The sequence below is a fragment of the Entelurus aequoreus genome, linkage group LG03, assembly GCF_033978785.1.
Source record: "Entelurus aequoreus isolate RoL-2023_Sb linkage group LG03, RoL_Eaeq_v1.1, whole genome shotgun sequence".
Classification (NCBI taxonomy): domain Eukaryota; kingdom Metazoa; phylum Chordata; class Actinopteri; order Syngnathiformes; family Syngnathidae; genus Entelurus; species Entelurus aequoreus.
Window position 1 is genome coordinate 37886162 of NC_084733.1, and position 14967 is coordinate 37901128.

General features: G+C 38.3%; 1 protein-coding gene across 1 annotated transcript; it reads left to right on the forward strand.

Annotated features, from left to right (window-relative positions):
* Positions 1-5983: 5983 nt before the first annotated feature.
* LOC133645913 (potassium voltage-gated channel subfamily S member 3-like) lies at positions 5984-7267 on the forward strand. Its single transcript, XM_062040842.1, has one exon. It carries the CDS (start codon positions 5984-5986, stop codon positions 7265-7267), a length of 1284 nt encoding a protein of 427 aa, XP_061896826.1.
* The last annotated feature ends 7700 nt before the right edge of the window (positions 7268-14967 follow it).

The window sequence follows — 14967 nt, forward strand, 5'->3', positions numbered from 1 at the left end:
TTAAGCTTAATTATGATAAATGTAAAATGTTAAGGATCGTAAATCTAAAGGGAACGTCCTTTCGAATGGAATGCAAAGTGCCTGTTTTGTGGACAGATGGACCAGTTAACATACTTGGTGTTGTTGTCCCAGAAAATCTGGAAGATGTAGGCTCAGTAAATTATGATAATCGACTAAGAAAGCTGGACAAAATTATGCAATTATGGAAAGGGAAATCCCTAACCTTGTATGGTAAAATGTCTATTGCCAACTCGTTAATTATTCCTCAATTTATTTATTTGTTTTTGTCATTACCAGCTCCATCACAAAACTTTTTTAAGATTTATGAGCGGAGGGTCTTCGATTTTGTCTGGAACGGCAAACCAGAAAAGATTAAAAGAAAGGTTTTGTACAAAGAGTATGAATATGGGGGCCTGAAACTTCTCAACCTTGAAGCTATGTGTCTGTCTTTAAAAGCATCAATTGTTCCAAAGATGTATTTAAACATTGAGTGGTACACAAATGTCCTGTTGGACAAAAAACATGTACTGTATCAAAAGAAATTGTATCCTTTTTTACAAGTGATCCCCTCCCAGAGAGTCTGCTGGGAAACATGGCAGGGTTCATAAAGGAAACAATCCACTCATAGTGGTGTTTTCAATTTTATGTGCCAGAAAAAAGAGACGATATTTTGCAGCAGTTAATATGGATGAACTCTAATATTGTAATAGATGGAAAGCCTTTCTTTTGGAAAAATATGTTTGAAAGATGAATCATTTTTGTCAATGATATTATCAATGAGAATGGTAAAATTATGAAGTATGATGAATTTAGAGCTATGTATGGTGATGCTTGCTCAAGCTTTTCATTTTATCAACTAACTGGAGTAATTGGGAAAAGATGGAAACAAATAATTAATTATGGAACTACTAAATTATTAGTTTGTAAACCTCTAATAAGAAATTCTAGTTGGCAAAAAGGAACTAAAATAAATAGAAAAATATATAATTTTTATTTAATAAAGAAATCTTTGAAGGCTGCCTCATACAACACAAATGGAAAATGGGAGGACTTTTTTGACTGCCCGTTGCCATGGGATGCCATATTCAAACTAATCTATAAAACCACTATCGATGTGCAAAATCGTTATTTTCAAATTAAAATTATTTATAACTTCTTACCCACAGGGAAAATGTTAAAATTATGGAATATGACAGAGTCAGATGATTGCCGATTTTGTTGTCAGGAGCCTGAATGCACCCTGCATTTGTTTTGGTATTGTCATATTGTGTCTTTGTTTTGGGTGGAAGTTGAAAAAATGTGTTTAAGGATTGGTTTGTTTATGAAGCTTAATGTGGTTTCTGTTATTTTAGGAGAGTTCATTGACAATCATGATTTAGTCAATTTAATTATAGTACTCGGTAAAATGTTTATTTTTAAGGCCAAAAACAGATATTCACTTATTATTACTTTCTTTAAAACATTTATTCAGTATTTTCTAACTTTAGAAAGTTACATGGTTGAAAACGATAATGATGCCAAAAAACATTAAAAAAAAGATGAGAAGTCCTCAAAGGCTTATTTTGAAAGTATAATTATGTTTATAGATTATATGATATCTGTTGTTGTGTTCCCTAATTTGAGTGACCTGGACATAATCTGGACTGTACATAAATGCTTATTTTGAAAATTTAATTTTGTTTATAAATTATATGCAATCTGTTGTGTTCCCTAATTTTTTTCTGTGTACATGAATGAAGGTGTGTGTTGCTGAGTCCGACTTGGACATTATCTGGACTGGGCCTGGTTTAAAAAACCCTTTAAACAAATCTAATTTCATTGACAACCTGGTCTGTTGAAGATAAGGCCCTTCTTTAAAAAATAAAATAAGATAAATAAATAAAAAACATTTTCTTGGATGAAAAAGAAAGTAAAACAATATAAAAATAATTACATAAAAAATAGTAATTAATGAAAATGTTAGTGGACCAGCAGCCTATACAATCATGTGTGCTTCAGGGACTGTGTCCCTTGCAGATGTGTTGTCTATGTTGTGGGAACCAGAATATTGGTAGCAGAAAGAAATAACCCCTTTTGTGTGAGTGGGTGTGGATGAGTGTGCATGGGGGAGGTTGTTTGGGTTGATGCACTGATTGAAAGTGTATCTTGTGTTTTTTCTATGTAGATTTAATTAAAAAAAAATTTAAAAAAATTTTTTTTTTTTAGAACAGGCCCGCGGGCGACTCATCTGGTCCTTACGGGCGACCTGGTGCCCGCGGGCACCGCGTTGGTGACCCCTGCTTTACATGAATGCCACACCATGTGGAGGTGCTGTCATGCCAAATTTCTTCCCTCTACAAAAACCTTCCCTCCCCCATTTACTTCCATGGTCATGTTTCCTCACAGCGATCGATAGCACTTCGGCTTTGACTGCCCGTCGCTGGAAGGATACTTTGTCTTTGACAGCTGCTGGAATCTGAAGAAATCGATTATTGTTTTTTTTTGTACAGGCACGAAACAGGACAGTCGCGTGCAGGTTAAGGACCCCCGGCAACTTTGTGATTTTATTGGACGCAGCCCCGGAAGTAAATGGGGGAGGGAAGGTTTTTGTAGAGGGAAGAAATTTGGCGTGACAGCGCCTCCCAGGATGCTCCTTGTCCGCCATCTGCTGGCAACAAACTATTTGTTCAATTATAAATGCAGCACATTTCAAATTCTAGTATGTAAATTTGGTAAAGGTCTCCAGTATATTACCTTAGAGTATCACAAAGTCACCGTGTCTCTTTTATTGTTATCAGAAAAAGGTGCATTATTTTAGATTGAAAAAAGCCTGTTGAACTGAAGTGCATCAAATGGAGTTGCTGTTAATATAGTGCTTCTCATTTAATTGAATAAACACATACACACTATATGAACAACACTTGTATTAATATTAGTGTTGGTGTACTTAATGAAATGACCAACGACTTAATATATTTTGCATTTATCTTCAATCGTATGTTGAAAGTACAACATGTGTTGAACGTGAAACAAAATACATGACATACTACGTATGTGCAATAACATGTACATGTTATTGCACAGTTGGTGCAGGCTGCTGTGCGTCGTGCGTAAAGGTAGTCTTGCACGTTGCCTCCCTGCAGTGTAGCCGGCTGGACACTGCAGTCCACCTGCAACACCTCAGGTAAGATGCGCCTCTCTCTACCACGTCCATGACAAGAGGATCTTATAAGATGGTTTTCATTTGCATAATTTTGAACTCAATTACGTACACATAGCATTGATTTAAAGAGTCATGATAGGAGCCACGTACCCCTTATTTGTGTTTGCACACATTCTGTCTGTTACTGTCATCCATCCACCAGTTTTAGGAGCATGCGTGTGTCAAATGTGATCTTGGTGCCAACATTCACTGTAAATCTGCAATTTGACCGCTTTTACCGCACCTAATTTAATCCCAGTAAAGATTAATGTTCTTCCGTTGGGAAAGTGTACATCTTGAACTGTCTGTTCCCCGCACTTTGTTGACACACAATAAAATATATACTAGTGCTGTCAAACGAACACATTTCTGAATTAGATTAATCACAAATTGCTGGGGATTAATTACAATTAAATATTCATTTTAATCTATATCAATCGTGTTTGAAATTGCATGCGCTAAGACAGGGGTCGGCAACCCGCGGCTCTAGAGCCGCATGCGGCTCTTTAGCGCCGCCCTAGTGGCTCTCTGAAGCTTTTTCAAAAATGTATGAAAAATGGAAAAAGATGAGGGGAAAAAAAAAAAGTTTTTGTTTTAATATGGTTTCTGTAGGAGGACAAACATGACACTAATTGTTATAAAGCACACTGTTTATATTAAACATGCTTCACTGATTCGAGTATTTGGCGAGCGCCGTTTTGTCCTACTAATTTTGGCGGTCCTTGAACTCACCGTAGTGTATAACTTTCTCCGACTTTTTAGGACGTGTTTTATGCCACTTCTTTTTCTGTCTCATTTTGTCCCCCAAACCTTTAACGTTGTGCGTGAATACACAAAGGTGAGTTTTGTTGATGTTATTGACTTGTGTGGAGTGCTAATCAGACATATTTGGTCACTGCATGACTTGCAAGCTAATCGATGCTAACATGCTATTTAGGCTAGCTCAGGGGTCGGCAACCCAAAATGTTGAAAGAGCCATATTGGAGCAAAAATACAAAAAACAAATCTGTCTGGAGCCGCAAAAAATTAAAAGCCATATTACATACAGATAGTGTGTCATGAGATATGAATTGAATTAAGAGGACTTAAAGGAAACTAAATGAGCTCAAATATACGTACAAATGAGGCATAATGATGCAATATGTACATATAGCTAGCCTAAATAGCATGTTAGCATCGATTAGCTTGCAGTCATGCAGTGACCAAATATGCCTGATTAGCACTCCACACAAGTCAATAACATCAACAAAACTCACCTTTGTGCATTCACGCACAACATTAAAAGTGTGGTGGACAATATGAGACAGAAAAAGAAGTGGCATAAAACACGTCCTAGGAAGTCGGAGACAGTTATATATGTAAACAAAATACGGTGAGTTCAAGGACCGCCAAAATGAGTAGGACAAAACGGCGCTCGCCAAATACTGGAATCAGTGAAGCATGTTTAATATAAACAGTGTGCTTTATAACAATTAGGGAGGTTTGTGTCATGTTTGTCCTCCTACAGAAACCATATTAAAACCCAAAATATTTTTTTTCCCGTCATCTTTTTCCATTTTTCACACATTTTTGAAAAAGCTCCAGAGAGCCACTAGGGCGGCGCTAAAGAGCCGCATGCGGCTCTAGAGCCGCGGGTTGCCGACCCCCGGGCTAGCTATATGTACATATTGCATCATTATGCCTCATTTGTAGCTATATTTGAGCTCATTTAGTTTCCTTTAAGTCATCTCAATTCAATGTGTATCTCATGACACACTATCTGTATGTAATATCTTCTAATTTGTTGCGGCTCCAGACAGATTTGTTTTTGTATTTTTGCTCCAATATGGCTCTTTCAACATTTTGGGTTGCCGACCCCTGCGCTAAGAGAACAAAGGACATATGCACTTAATGTGTTGATTAAACACCTTTAGCATCATGTTTTGGGGCATTAAAGTGATTTTTTTTATGATGGAAGTGCTTTGGTGAAGAAAAAAAAGGCCTGCAACACTGTCATGTTTTTTAATGGTACTGAAGTTTCCCATAGAGAGTTAACGTGGATCGGCCAAAGTGTTTGCATAGGTCCAAGTTCCTCTGCACTGTACACAAGAAGCACTTATGCTGTTTTCCATTCGTACTGGGAAGTCAAAATTTCCAACTCAGAAAGTCGGAGAATTCTCACCTCCACTGAGTTTGTTTCAAAGATGGCTGCTCTGGATGTAAACAATGATATCTGCTTCTAGTTAGTTGTAGTAAATCAGCATGCATATACAATGTATTGTTGTACGTTTATTTATGGTAACGTCACTGTAGGTAGTGTAAACTACTTTATTTCATGTGCTATATGTGATGGGCCAGCTACTTGGAAAATGTAGTATAGCTACAAGTTACTCTTCATTAAATGTAGCTAAGCTACAGTAGAAGCTATCCCCACAGAATTGTAGCAAGATACACGGCAAAACAATAACAATACTGAAATAAACTGCAACAAAAAACAGTGCAATACATTTTCATAACATGGTCACTGTTGCCTAGTTTCTCTTGTTATATTCTTATTTTTACTGTTATATTTTTATTCTTATTGTTGCTTTTTATTTTTATTCTTATTGTAATATTTTCTATTTTATTTCCATTTATACCCCCATTATTTACTTTTTAAATTTGATCTCAATTCTGTACACTGCTGCTGGAATTTTAATTTTCCTGACAGAACATGTACAGGATCGGATTGTATGACACACACACACATTACTAACTTGTGTGTGTGTGTGTGTATCCAGGCGAAAAACCCTCTTGAGATTTCCATCCAGCTTGTATTCCATCATGATGTATGGACAGATCCTTCACCCTCCCCCTCGTGAGGACCGCTTCATCGTCGTCAACGTTGGAGGTTTTAAGCAAAAACTGGACCACAACGTTCTCAACCGCTTCCCTCAGACCCGCCTGGCTCGTCTTTTGTGCTGCAACTCCAGAGAAGCCGTCCTGGAGCTTTGCGATGACTTCATCCCCGCAGAAATGGAGTATTATTTTGACCGTAATCCACTTTTTTTCGGTTACATTCTGAACTTCTACCTGACAGGTAAAATGCACCTGGTGGATGGTTTGTGCGTGGTGTCCTTCTCCCAAGAGATCGAGTATTGGGGTATCAAGGAGTGCCACCTAGACTTGTGCTGTAGTGGTTCATTCCAAGACCTCCTGGGTGAAGCCGATGACCTGGGCGAGGACACACTCACAGAAGATCTGTCTGCTGTGGACCAGGAAGTCGATCTGTTTGACGGCACCTGCTGTGCAAATGTGCGTCGGAATGTTTGGATCCGCCTTGAGAATCCGTCGTACTCGACTTCAGCCAAAGCCATGGCCGTTGCATCCATGAGTGTGGTCCTGGTGTCCATCGTGGCCATGTGTGTCCATAGCATGCCAGACTTCCAGCAGGTGGACCACAACAACAAACAGCTTGAAGACCCAGTGCTGAATTTCTTTGAAAGCCTCTGCGTCCTCCTGTTTTCTGTAGAATTTATTCTTCGTCTAGTCGTCGCTCCATCAGCCAGGAACTTTTTACGCAGCCCTCTCAATGTCATCGACTTGATGTCAATCATGCCGTTCTACGTGACTTTGGCTTGTGATGTTGGTCTGGTGGATAAAGGTGAGGACTCAGAGTTGGAGAAGGTGGGCAAAGTGATGCAGATCCTAAAGTTGATGCGAGTCTTCCGCATCTTAAAGCTGGCTCGCCACTCGGCTGGCCTGCGCTCTCTGGGGGCCACGCTGAGACACAGCAGTCGGGAAGTCGGTCTCCTGGTGCTTTTCTTGTTTGTGGGCATCTCCATGTTCTCTGCACTCATGTACTTTGTTGAGAAGGAGTCCCTGGAGTCAGAGCTGCAGACGATCCCTATTGGCTGGTGGTGGGCCACCATTAGCATGACCACCGTGGGCTACGGGGACACTTTTCCCGTTACTCTCGCTGGAAAGCTGGTAGGAACTTTGTGTATTCTCTCTGGGCTGCTTATGGTGGCTTTGCCCATCACCAACATCTTCAATAAGTTCACCAACTTCTACCAGAAACACAATAAAATGGAGCAGATGAAAGCACAAACATTATCCAGTGAGTGAAAGAATGTTCCCTATCCTGCTGGACGGACATTTTAGTTATCACACAATTAGCAGGTGATTATTGAACATGAGCAGGGATGAAGATGGATTTTAGAACAGTGGAACCTCGATTTACGAACCTAATTGGTTCTTGAACATGGTTCATAAATACAAACGTTTGTGTATGAAAGCAAATGTATACATAATAAACAATGTAAACATAAATAATGGGTTCCAGCCTCAACAAAAGTCCATATTTAAGAAAAAGTTTGTGTTTTTTCAACGTAATATAAAGCGCTGTACAGTACTGTACATCAAACAAACATGACATGGGGGTGATGGAGCAACTTTCTATTTACTGTAATTTTCTGACTTTATGGCTGAGATAGGCTCCAGCACCCCCCGCGACCCCGAAGGGAATAAGCGGTAGAAAATGGATGGATGGATGGATGGATATGGCACACTTACAAGGTTGTGCTTACCGACCTCGAAGCAATTTTATTTGGTACATGGAGTAATGATAAGTGTGACCAGTAGGTGGCAGTCACATATAAGAGATACATGTGGACTGCAAGTTGGCGCCTGTTCAATAAATTACCCTAGCGAGTACTCGTCACAAACAACACCAAAACTTTGATGCTTCATTGAGAATATGGAACATTACACATGGCGCTCAATAATTTGTCAAAATGTTTTAGTACGATTTTGGTAAGCTCCAGTAAAATGGATTGTCGTAGGATTACGGTTACCGTAGTCAGACGTACTGTGCTTCAGCATACGGGTGTTATTATGGTTTGTATAAGGACCTCAAAATGCACCTAGTTGGAGACATATTATCTGGCCTTTTGTTTCACAATATTACCCAAAACCAACGTTCCTTGCCTATTGTTACCTGCTGATGTGTATTTAAGATCTGCATAAGTCCCGAAAATGCGCGCCCGTCCGCCTTTATAGTCAAAAATGCTCCTTTTTCTCCATCCTCTTGTTGTGGGGCATTCATCCTCCAGTATTGCCATTTCTAATATAAAGTAGCGTCCAGTTCCAACTTATATCTGTTAGTAGACTCGCTATGGAAGCGCTAAAAACTACCGGTTCAACAAAGATGACGGGGAGAAGATGCAATTGGAGTGGAGCCACACAAAACGGCACATTCCGAAGAGACGGTCAGAATGCGACTTTAAGATGGTCTGTAAAACATAATGCTTGCAAACTGTTGACCAAAGAACCAGCATTACATGCTATGTAGACCACAAGGAAGTGTTTTAAATGTAGAAAAAAATCATAATATGCCCCCTTTAATGCACCTTATAATAACCTTTTGCGTGAAAATAGACCTGAATGGACCCGCTCATCAGCAGTGCGCCTTATATTACGGTGCGCCCTATCGTCCGAAAAATATGGTATTTATTTATTCGCACAATATAAACAGTACAAAAGGTAACATTGTAAAAAAAACAAAAAACAGAGACAAGAAATGAGTAATGAGAAATACGTAATAAGTAATAAGAAACAAGTGCAGGTGAGAAAAGAAACCCAAAAAGGGCTTATGCAAGGTTCTCACCTAAAGCAGTAAATTAACAAACTAAATTAAACATAGTATATAGAAAAAATAAGATAACAAGTAGTCTACCTTGTGTGGATTGAGTCTGGGTGTGTGTGTTTGAATGTGTGTGTGTGTGTGTATGTGTGTGTGTCTATGGGAGGAAATATAAGGCTACATTACGGTATAAGGTAGGAACAAATGGAGAATGATGATTCATCAGGCTGGCCCTTATTCTATGTTTAAATTTACTGAGTGAAGATGAGGAGTTTGCAATACATAGGTGACTATTCCAGAGTAAAGAACCTCTGTGTTTGATGGAAAACTGAGTGATAAGGCCAAAGATAGGACGGAGATTATCAGTTTGTCTAGTATTATGATAATGAACTTGCCAATTGGTCTTAAAATAATCTTTGAAAGGTGTAGGAAGCGTATTAGGGAGGTAAGTACATTTATAGATAAAAGAAGAGGACTAAACTGTGTTGATATCATAAATAGATTGTACATTTAGTTTCCTAAACAGGGGCGCAGATGGAGCAAAATAGTTAGAGGAGGTAGGTATTCTTACAAATTTATTTTGCATAAGGAGTAATTTGTGTACATTTGATGGATATGTACTAGCCCAGACAATATTGCAATAGATAAGATATGGATACATTAAACTGTAATAAAGAGTTAAGAGGCATGCCTGATGAACCAAAGCCCTGATTCTTCTGATGATACCAAGAGATCTTGACACTTTGTTGGTTACTGAACCTATGTGTTCCGTCCATAACCATTTTTCGTCCACTAGGATACCTAGAAATTTGGTAGATGAAACTTGACTAATGTTGATTCCTCCAATAGAAATCTTACCACTCTGTTTACAGTATGTTTTGTTTTTGCTTGCAAATACAATAAAGTTGGATTTTTTACATTTAGTGATAGCCTATTAACAAGAAACCATTCAGATAGCAGAGCTTTACCAGAATTAGCTTCCCTAATGAGGTTTTGAAATTTATTGTGAGTTAGTATCAAATTTGTATCATCAGCAAACAGAATCGGCGTAAAGAATGAAGATACAGTAGCCAGGTCATTGATGTAAATGACAAATAGTAGGGGCCCAAGTATAGACCCTGAGGAACTCCACATGACATCTTAAGTTTGGAGGAAAAACAACCATTGACATAAACATATTGCTTACGGTTATACAAATAACTATCAGTGTTGGGACTAACGTGTTACTTTGTAACGTGTTACTTTGTAACGCGTTACTGCAACGCCGTTAGTTTCGGCGGTAACTAGTAATCTAACGCGTTATTTTTTATATTCAGTAACTCAGTTACCGTTACTACATGATGCGTTACTGCGTTATTTTATGTTATTTTTTATGTAGTATCGGCTAGAAACAGAAGATCTGAGTGTGTTTAATTGGAGCGCTGCGGTGTCGTCCTTCTGAATCTCTTGTGTCACAAGGAAGAGGCACTGGGTGTGTGTCTGGGTGTGGGGAGGGAGGGGAGGGGTGCGTGCAGCAGCATTCGTGAGGGAGGGGCGGAGATAGAGAGAGCGAGAGAGTTATGATAAACGCGCATGCGTCGCCAGGCTCTGCTTTTTATCGATAGATTTATCAGATTTAATTTTTTATTATCTATAGCAGGGGTGTCAAAAGTGTGCCCCGGAGGCCGTTTGTGGCCCACAGCTAATGTTTTAAAGGCCCACAGCACATTCTAAAAAGACTATTAAAATAAAAAAAAAACATAACAAAAGTTAGATAAAAAAGCTTAAAGGTGAAATGCAATTTAGAAAAAGTTGCAATGTTGACTAATAAAACAAAGCTGTTTTTTTTTCTTTCAAACTGTCATTGCTCAAAACATAATATTGAATCAAAATCAATGTTATTATGAATTATTGACCTATCCAAGGTTCCCATTATTTCACATCAAATATTCCACTTTGAAAAATATTTTTGGTGGAAGATTTTGTTTGCCATTAAAAACATAGTTTTGTTTGACAAAAAAAAGGGTGGAAAACAAACAAACAAAAACACAACATAAAAAAAACTAAAACATTTTGAAATGAGGGATAGATCTGAAGTTGATGTAGACTCCAGAGATTTAAGCGTTAAATATAAAATGTATGTATGCCCTGGCACACCATTATCATCATTTCATGACCGAAGCAAAACACTTTTTACACTTTTATACTGAAATAAATACACCTACAACTTATTAAATAAAATATAGAAAAAACTACCAGCAGCGGTAAAGTTTAGATCCATGAAGGAAAGAAGAATGTCAATGAATGTTTACAACTGAATACATTTACATATGTATACAATTTTTTTTTTTTTTTTAATAATTTTTTTTTAAATGAATTAAGTAACGTTTATGACAACCTTTTTCCAAAACACAATATAGAATGTGAGATATAACAGGATAATGCATACATTTGTCATTTGTTTTCAAAACGCTTACAAAAAAGTGGGACCCCAAAAATTTACTGTGGGACCCCATTTTTATGACTTGATGGGGTCCCTGGGATCCTATTTTGAAAATTCCTAGCGCCAACACTGCTGTCAACAGAGGAGAAAAAATGCTTTATTTAAATAAATATATTATTTATAAAGAAAGTTCAAGTATCATTGGCAAATTTTCACCGTGCTGCCCGCCTTGGCACGCATATATGTGTCCTCTTTTTGGGATTTCAGAATATGGCCAGCCTAGATATTATCACTTTTCTTTTGTCGAGCACAAAGAAAGGAACATTTTAGTTAAATGTAAGTTGTGTCTTGGATCAAAGATCCAATCTACTGCCCAAAACAGCAAATCAAATCTGCTGAAACAGGTACAAAAGCAACATGCTTCAACGAAGCTAGTAAAAAGAGACACACTTCACCTCCTAAGCAACAGCGGCTGGATTTTAACGAGGTACTGCTAGCCAGGACAACATTAATAGAGCCATTGCAGCGTATTTGCTAGAAGACATGCAGGCTATTTATACAGTGGAGTCACCTGCTTTCAGGCAGCTAATTAGCATGATACCGGCATCAAACAGCAAATGGCACGAAAACATTTTCCAAGCTCCTGGACACAGTGGACAGTGAGTACATAAACATGGAAAGCAAGCTAAAGAAGACACTCCAAACTCTGCCTCTGCTCATCATTCAGCACTGAAGGTACACACACTCTGTCAATTCTCTTATATACTCTTTCATTCTAGACTTCTAGAGTGTTTGATTATCACATCACTCTAAATGTATAGACTATAAAGTTCACAAACATAAAGAGGGATCCTAGTGGGCCAGGCCAATATTTCCTTATCTCTAAACTAAAACTGGGGAAATGCGTAGTGTTCTGGGCTTCAGACATGATTTTATTTCAGAATTCCTTGAGATAAAAAACGCCTGGTTAGGCTTTGTGTATGTAAAGTTAAAGTAAAAGTACTTCCTTGGTTTACAGCTATGTTGTTATTACACTGTTTGTTACTTATGTATGTTATGTTGCAGCTATTTAAAATAGTTTTGTCAATTTGTTCTGGCCTGAAATAAATTGGCCCTTTGAAACATATCTTTGTCTTTGTGTGTTGTATGTAGACCACATTGCTTAGCAGAGTTCAGTGATGCAAATACATGTCAAGTTGATCAACAGATTGTATTATTCTCCAGTGCAATGACAGTACTGAAATGAAGGCTAAAAGGGTATTAATGGGAGATTTAAAAAAAAAAAAAGAAGAAAAAAATAAGTAACTAAATAGTTACTTTTCACAGTAACACATTACTTTTTGGTGTAAGTAACTGAGTTAGTAACTGAGTTACTTTTGAAATAAAGTAACTAGTAACTGTAACTAGTTACTGGTTTTCAGTAACTAACCCAACACTGATAACTATAGACAACCATGTAAAAGTAATATTTTCAAAACCATAAATATGTAATTTATCAAGTAAAATAGTATAATCGAAAGTATCAAAAGCTTTAGAAAGATCAAGGAATATTTTTATTAATGGCAGTATAGATATTCTCAACTGACTGAACAGGAGCCATATTGGTGGAGTGATCTTTCCTAAAACCATACTGGTGTTCATAGAGGATATTGTGTTCATTCAAGTGGTGCATCATTCTTTTACAAACCAGTTTTTCCAATATTTTAGAGAAACAGGGTAACACTGATATTGGCCGATAATCATTAAAAAGTCTTGGATCTCCAGATTTATGCACAGGTGTAACTTTGGCTATTTTTTTAAAATCTGATGGAACCTCCCCAGATTGTAGGGATGGGGTAAATATGTGTGTAAGGGGTTTAATAATATAGGAGGAAACTGATTTAATTAATGAAGCACCTATATCATCATGACCAGCTGCTGATATCTTCAAGATAGAAATTAATTCCAATACCTCTGTTTCATTAGTATTTTCAAACTGTAAGAGAGTAAGTACATTTCCCTTAATGTAATCTAGATGATTGCTATTTGGTTTCCCCATAACCTTTGACAGTGCCAAACCCACATTTGTAAAGAAATTGTTAAATTAATTTACTATAACAACAGGGTCATTATCCTGTGATGAGGTGGCGACTTGTCCAGTGTCTACCCGCCTTCCGCCCGAATGCAGCTGAGATAGGCTCCAGCGACCCCCCGTGACCCCAAACGGGACAAGCGGTAGAAAATGGATGGATGGAACAGGGTCATTATACACCTTGTCACCATCCTTGAACTGAGATGGTAGGGGTGCATTCGATTTTCTTTTGTTGATAAGGTCATTGACAACTTTCCAAGTGCATTTAGAGCAGTGGTTCTTAACCTTGTTGGAGGTACGGAACCCCGCCAGTTTCATATACGCATTCACCGAACCCTTCTTTAGTAAAAAATAAAAATATGTTTTTTCAAATTCCAGACAATGTTGCACAAAATGAACTGTGCATAAACCACAACACATTACACACCTGCAAATCAGATGGAAAATTAGAGGGAACATTGTTTGGGGGTATCCATAATACGCCGATAGGGAGAAGTTTTTATTTACACGATGAGTTGGGTCTGTCTTGACCTCCGTGGCGGAGGCTCTGTCGAACCTCTGAGGCTGACTCACCGAACCCCTAGGGCATTGATCCTCAACAGGCGGACCGCAGTCCATGTCCGGACGCAGCGACGTGTCCGTCCGGACCCAGCGCGAATTATAGTAAAAAAAATAAAAAATAAAATTATATATATATAATTATAATTATAATTATTATAAAAAAATATAATAATTGTATTTATCTTTGAGTTATCGCTAGCGCAAGTCAACGTTCTTTGTTGTTTTTAGTCAAATATCTCCACGTTTTGTTTACACTTCTCCGTGTCTCACTCACTCCGTCTCTCTCTAATAATCGAGAGAGACGGAGCGAGAGAACGCCACTCTGATTGGCTGATTCCGGGGTATGGGTTGTCATCTCTATCACAACGACGCGCTGATAGGCTGTTACCACCTGGGTCATACAGAGCTCATGCCACAGGCACAGTGCATGGAACCTTTCGCTGCAGGCACACAGTTGTCTCGTATCGCTACTTCGCTAACTGTTCACTCGTCAGTCACTGAATGTGAATCAAATCACAATGGCATGCTCCAAGTTGGCTCAGGCTGGTAGAAGAAAGGTGGACAGGGGAAACCGACGTTTCAAGGAAGAATGGACAGAGCAATATGTTTTCATCCTACCTACTGCAAATACCAGACCAATGTGTCTAATATGCAACAGTACTGTTGCTCTGGTGAAAAGTGAAAATCTGAAACGTCACTATCTGAAAGAGCACCGCAAATTTGAAGAGACATTTCCTCATGATTCAGAGCTAAGAAAAAAAGAAATCACGAGGCTGAAAAAGTCATATGAAACATCAAGCAAGATTTTTGTTAAATCTATGACACAACAACAAATAGTGCTCACTCAGAGTGGCATGGGTTTCGGGTAAACACAAGAAGCCATTCTCTGATGCAGAAATAATTAAAGAATGCTTGACTGAAGTGATGGGTGCCATGTTTGAAGGCAAAGAAAAGGAGGAAATGACAGCTAAAATAAATCAAATCCCACTTTCTGATGCCACAGCTACCAGACGTAATGAAATACTGGCTGGTGATTTGTCCAAGCAGCTTTGTGATGGAATAAAAAACGCAGAGTGCATATCCCTAGCAGTGGATGAGTCCACTGACACCACTGACAATGCTCAGTTGTT

Excerpts from the sequence above, each read along its gene's own strand:
- LOC133645913 (XM_062040842.1), top strand. The coding sequence starts at position 5,984 with ATGATGTATGGACAGATCCTTCACCCTCCCCCTCGTGAGGACCGCTTC.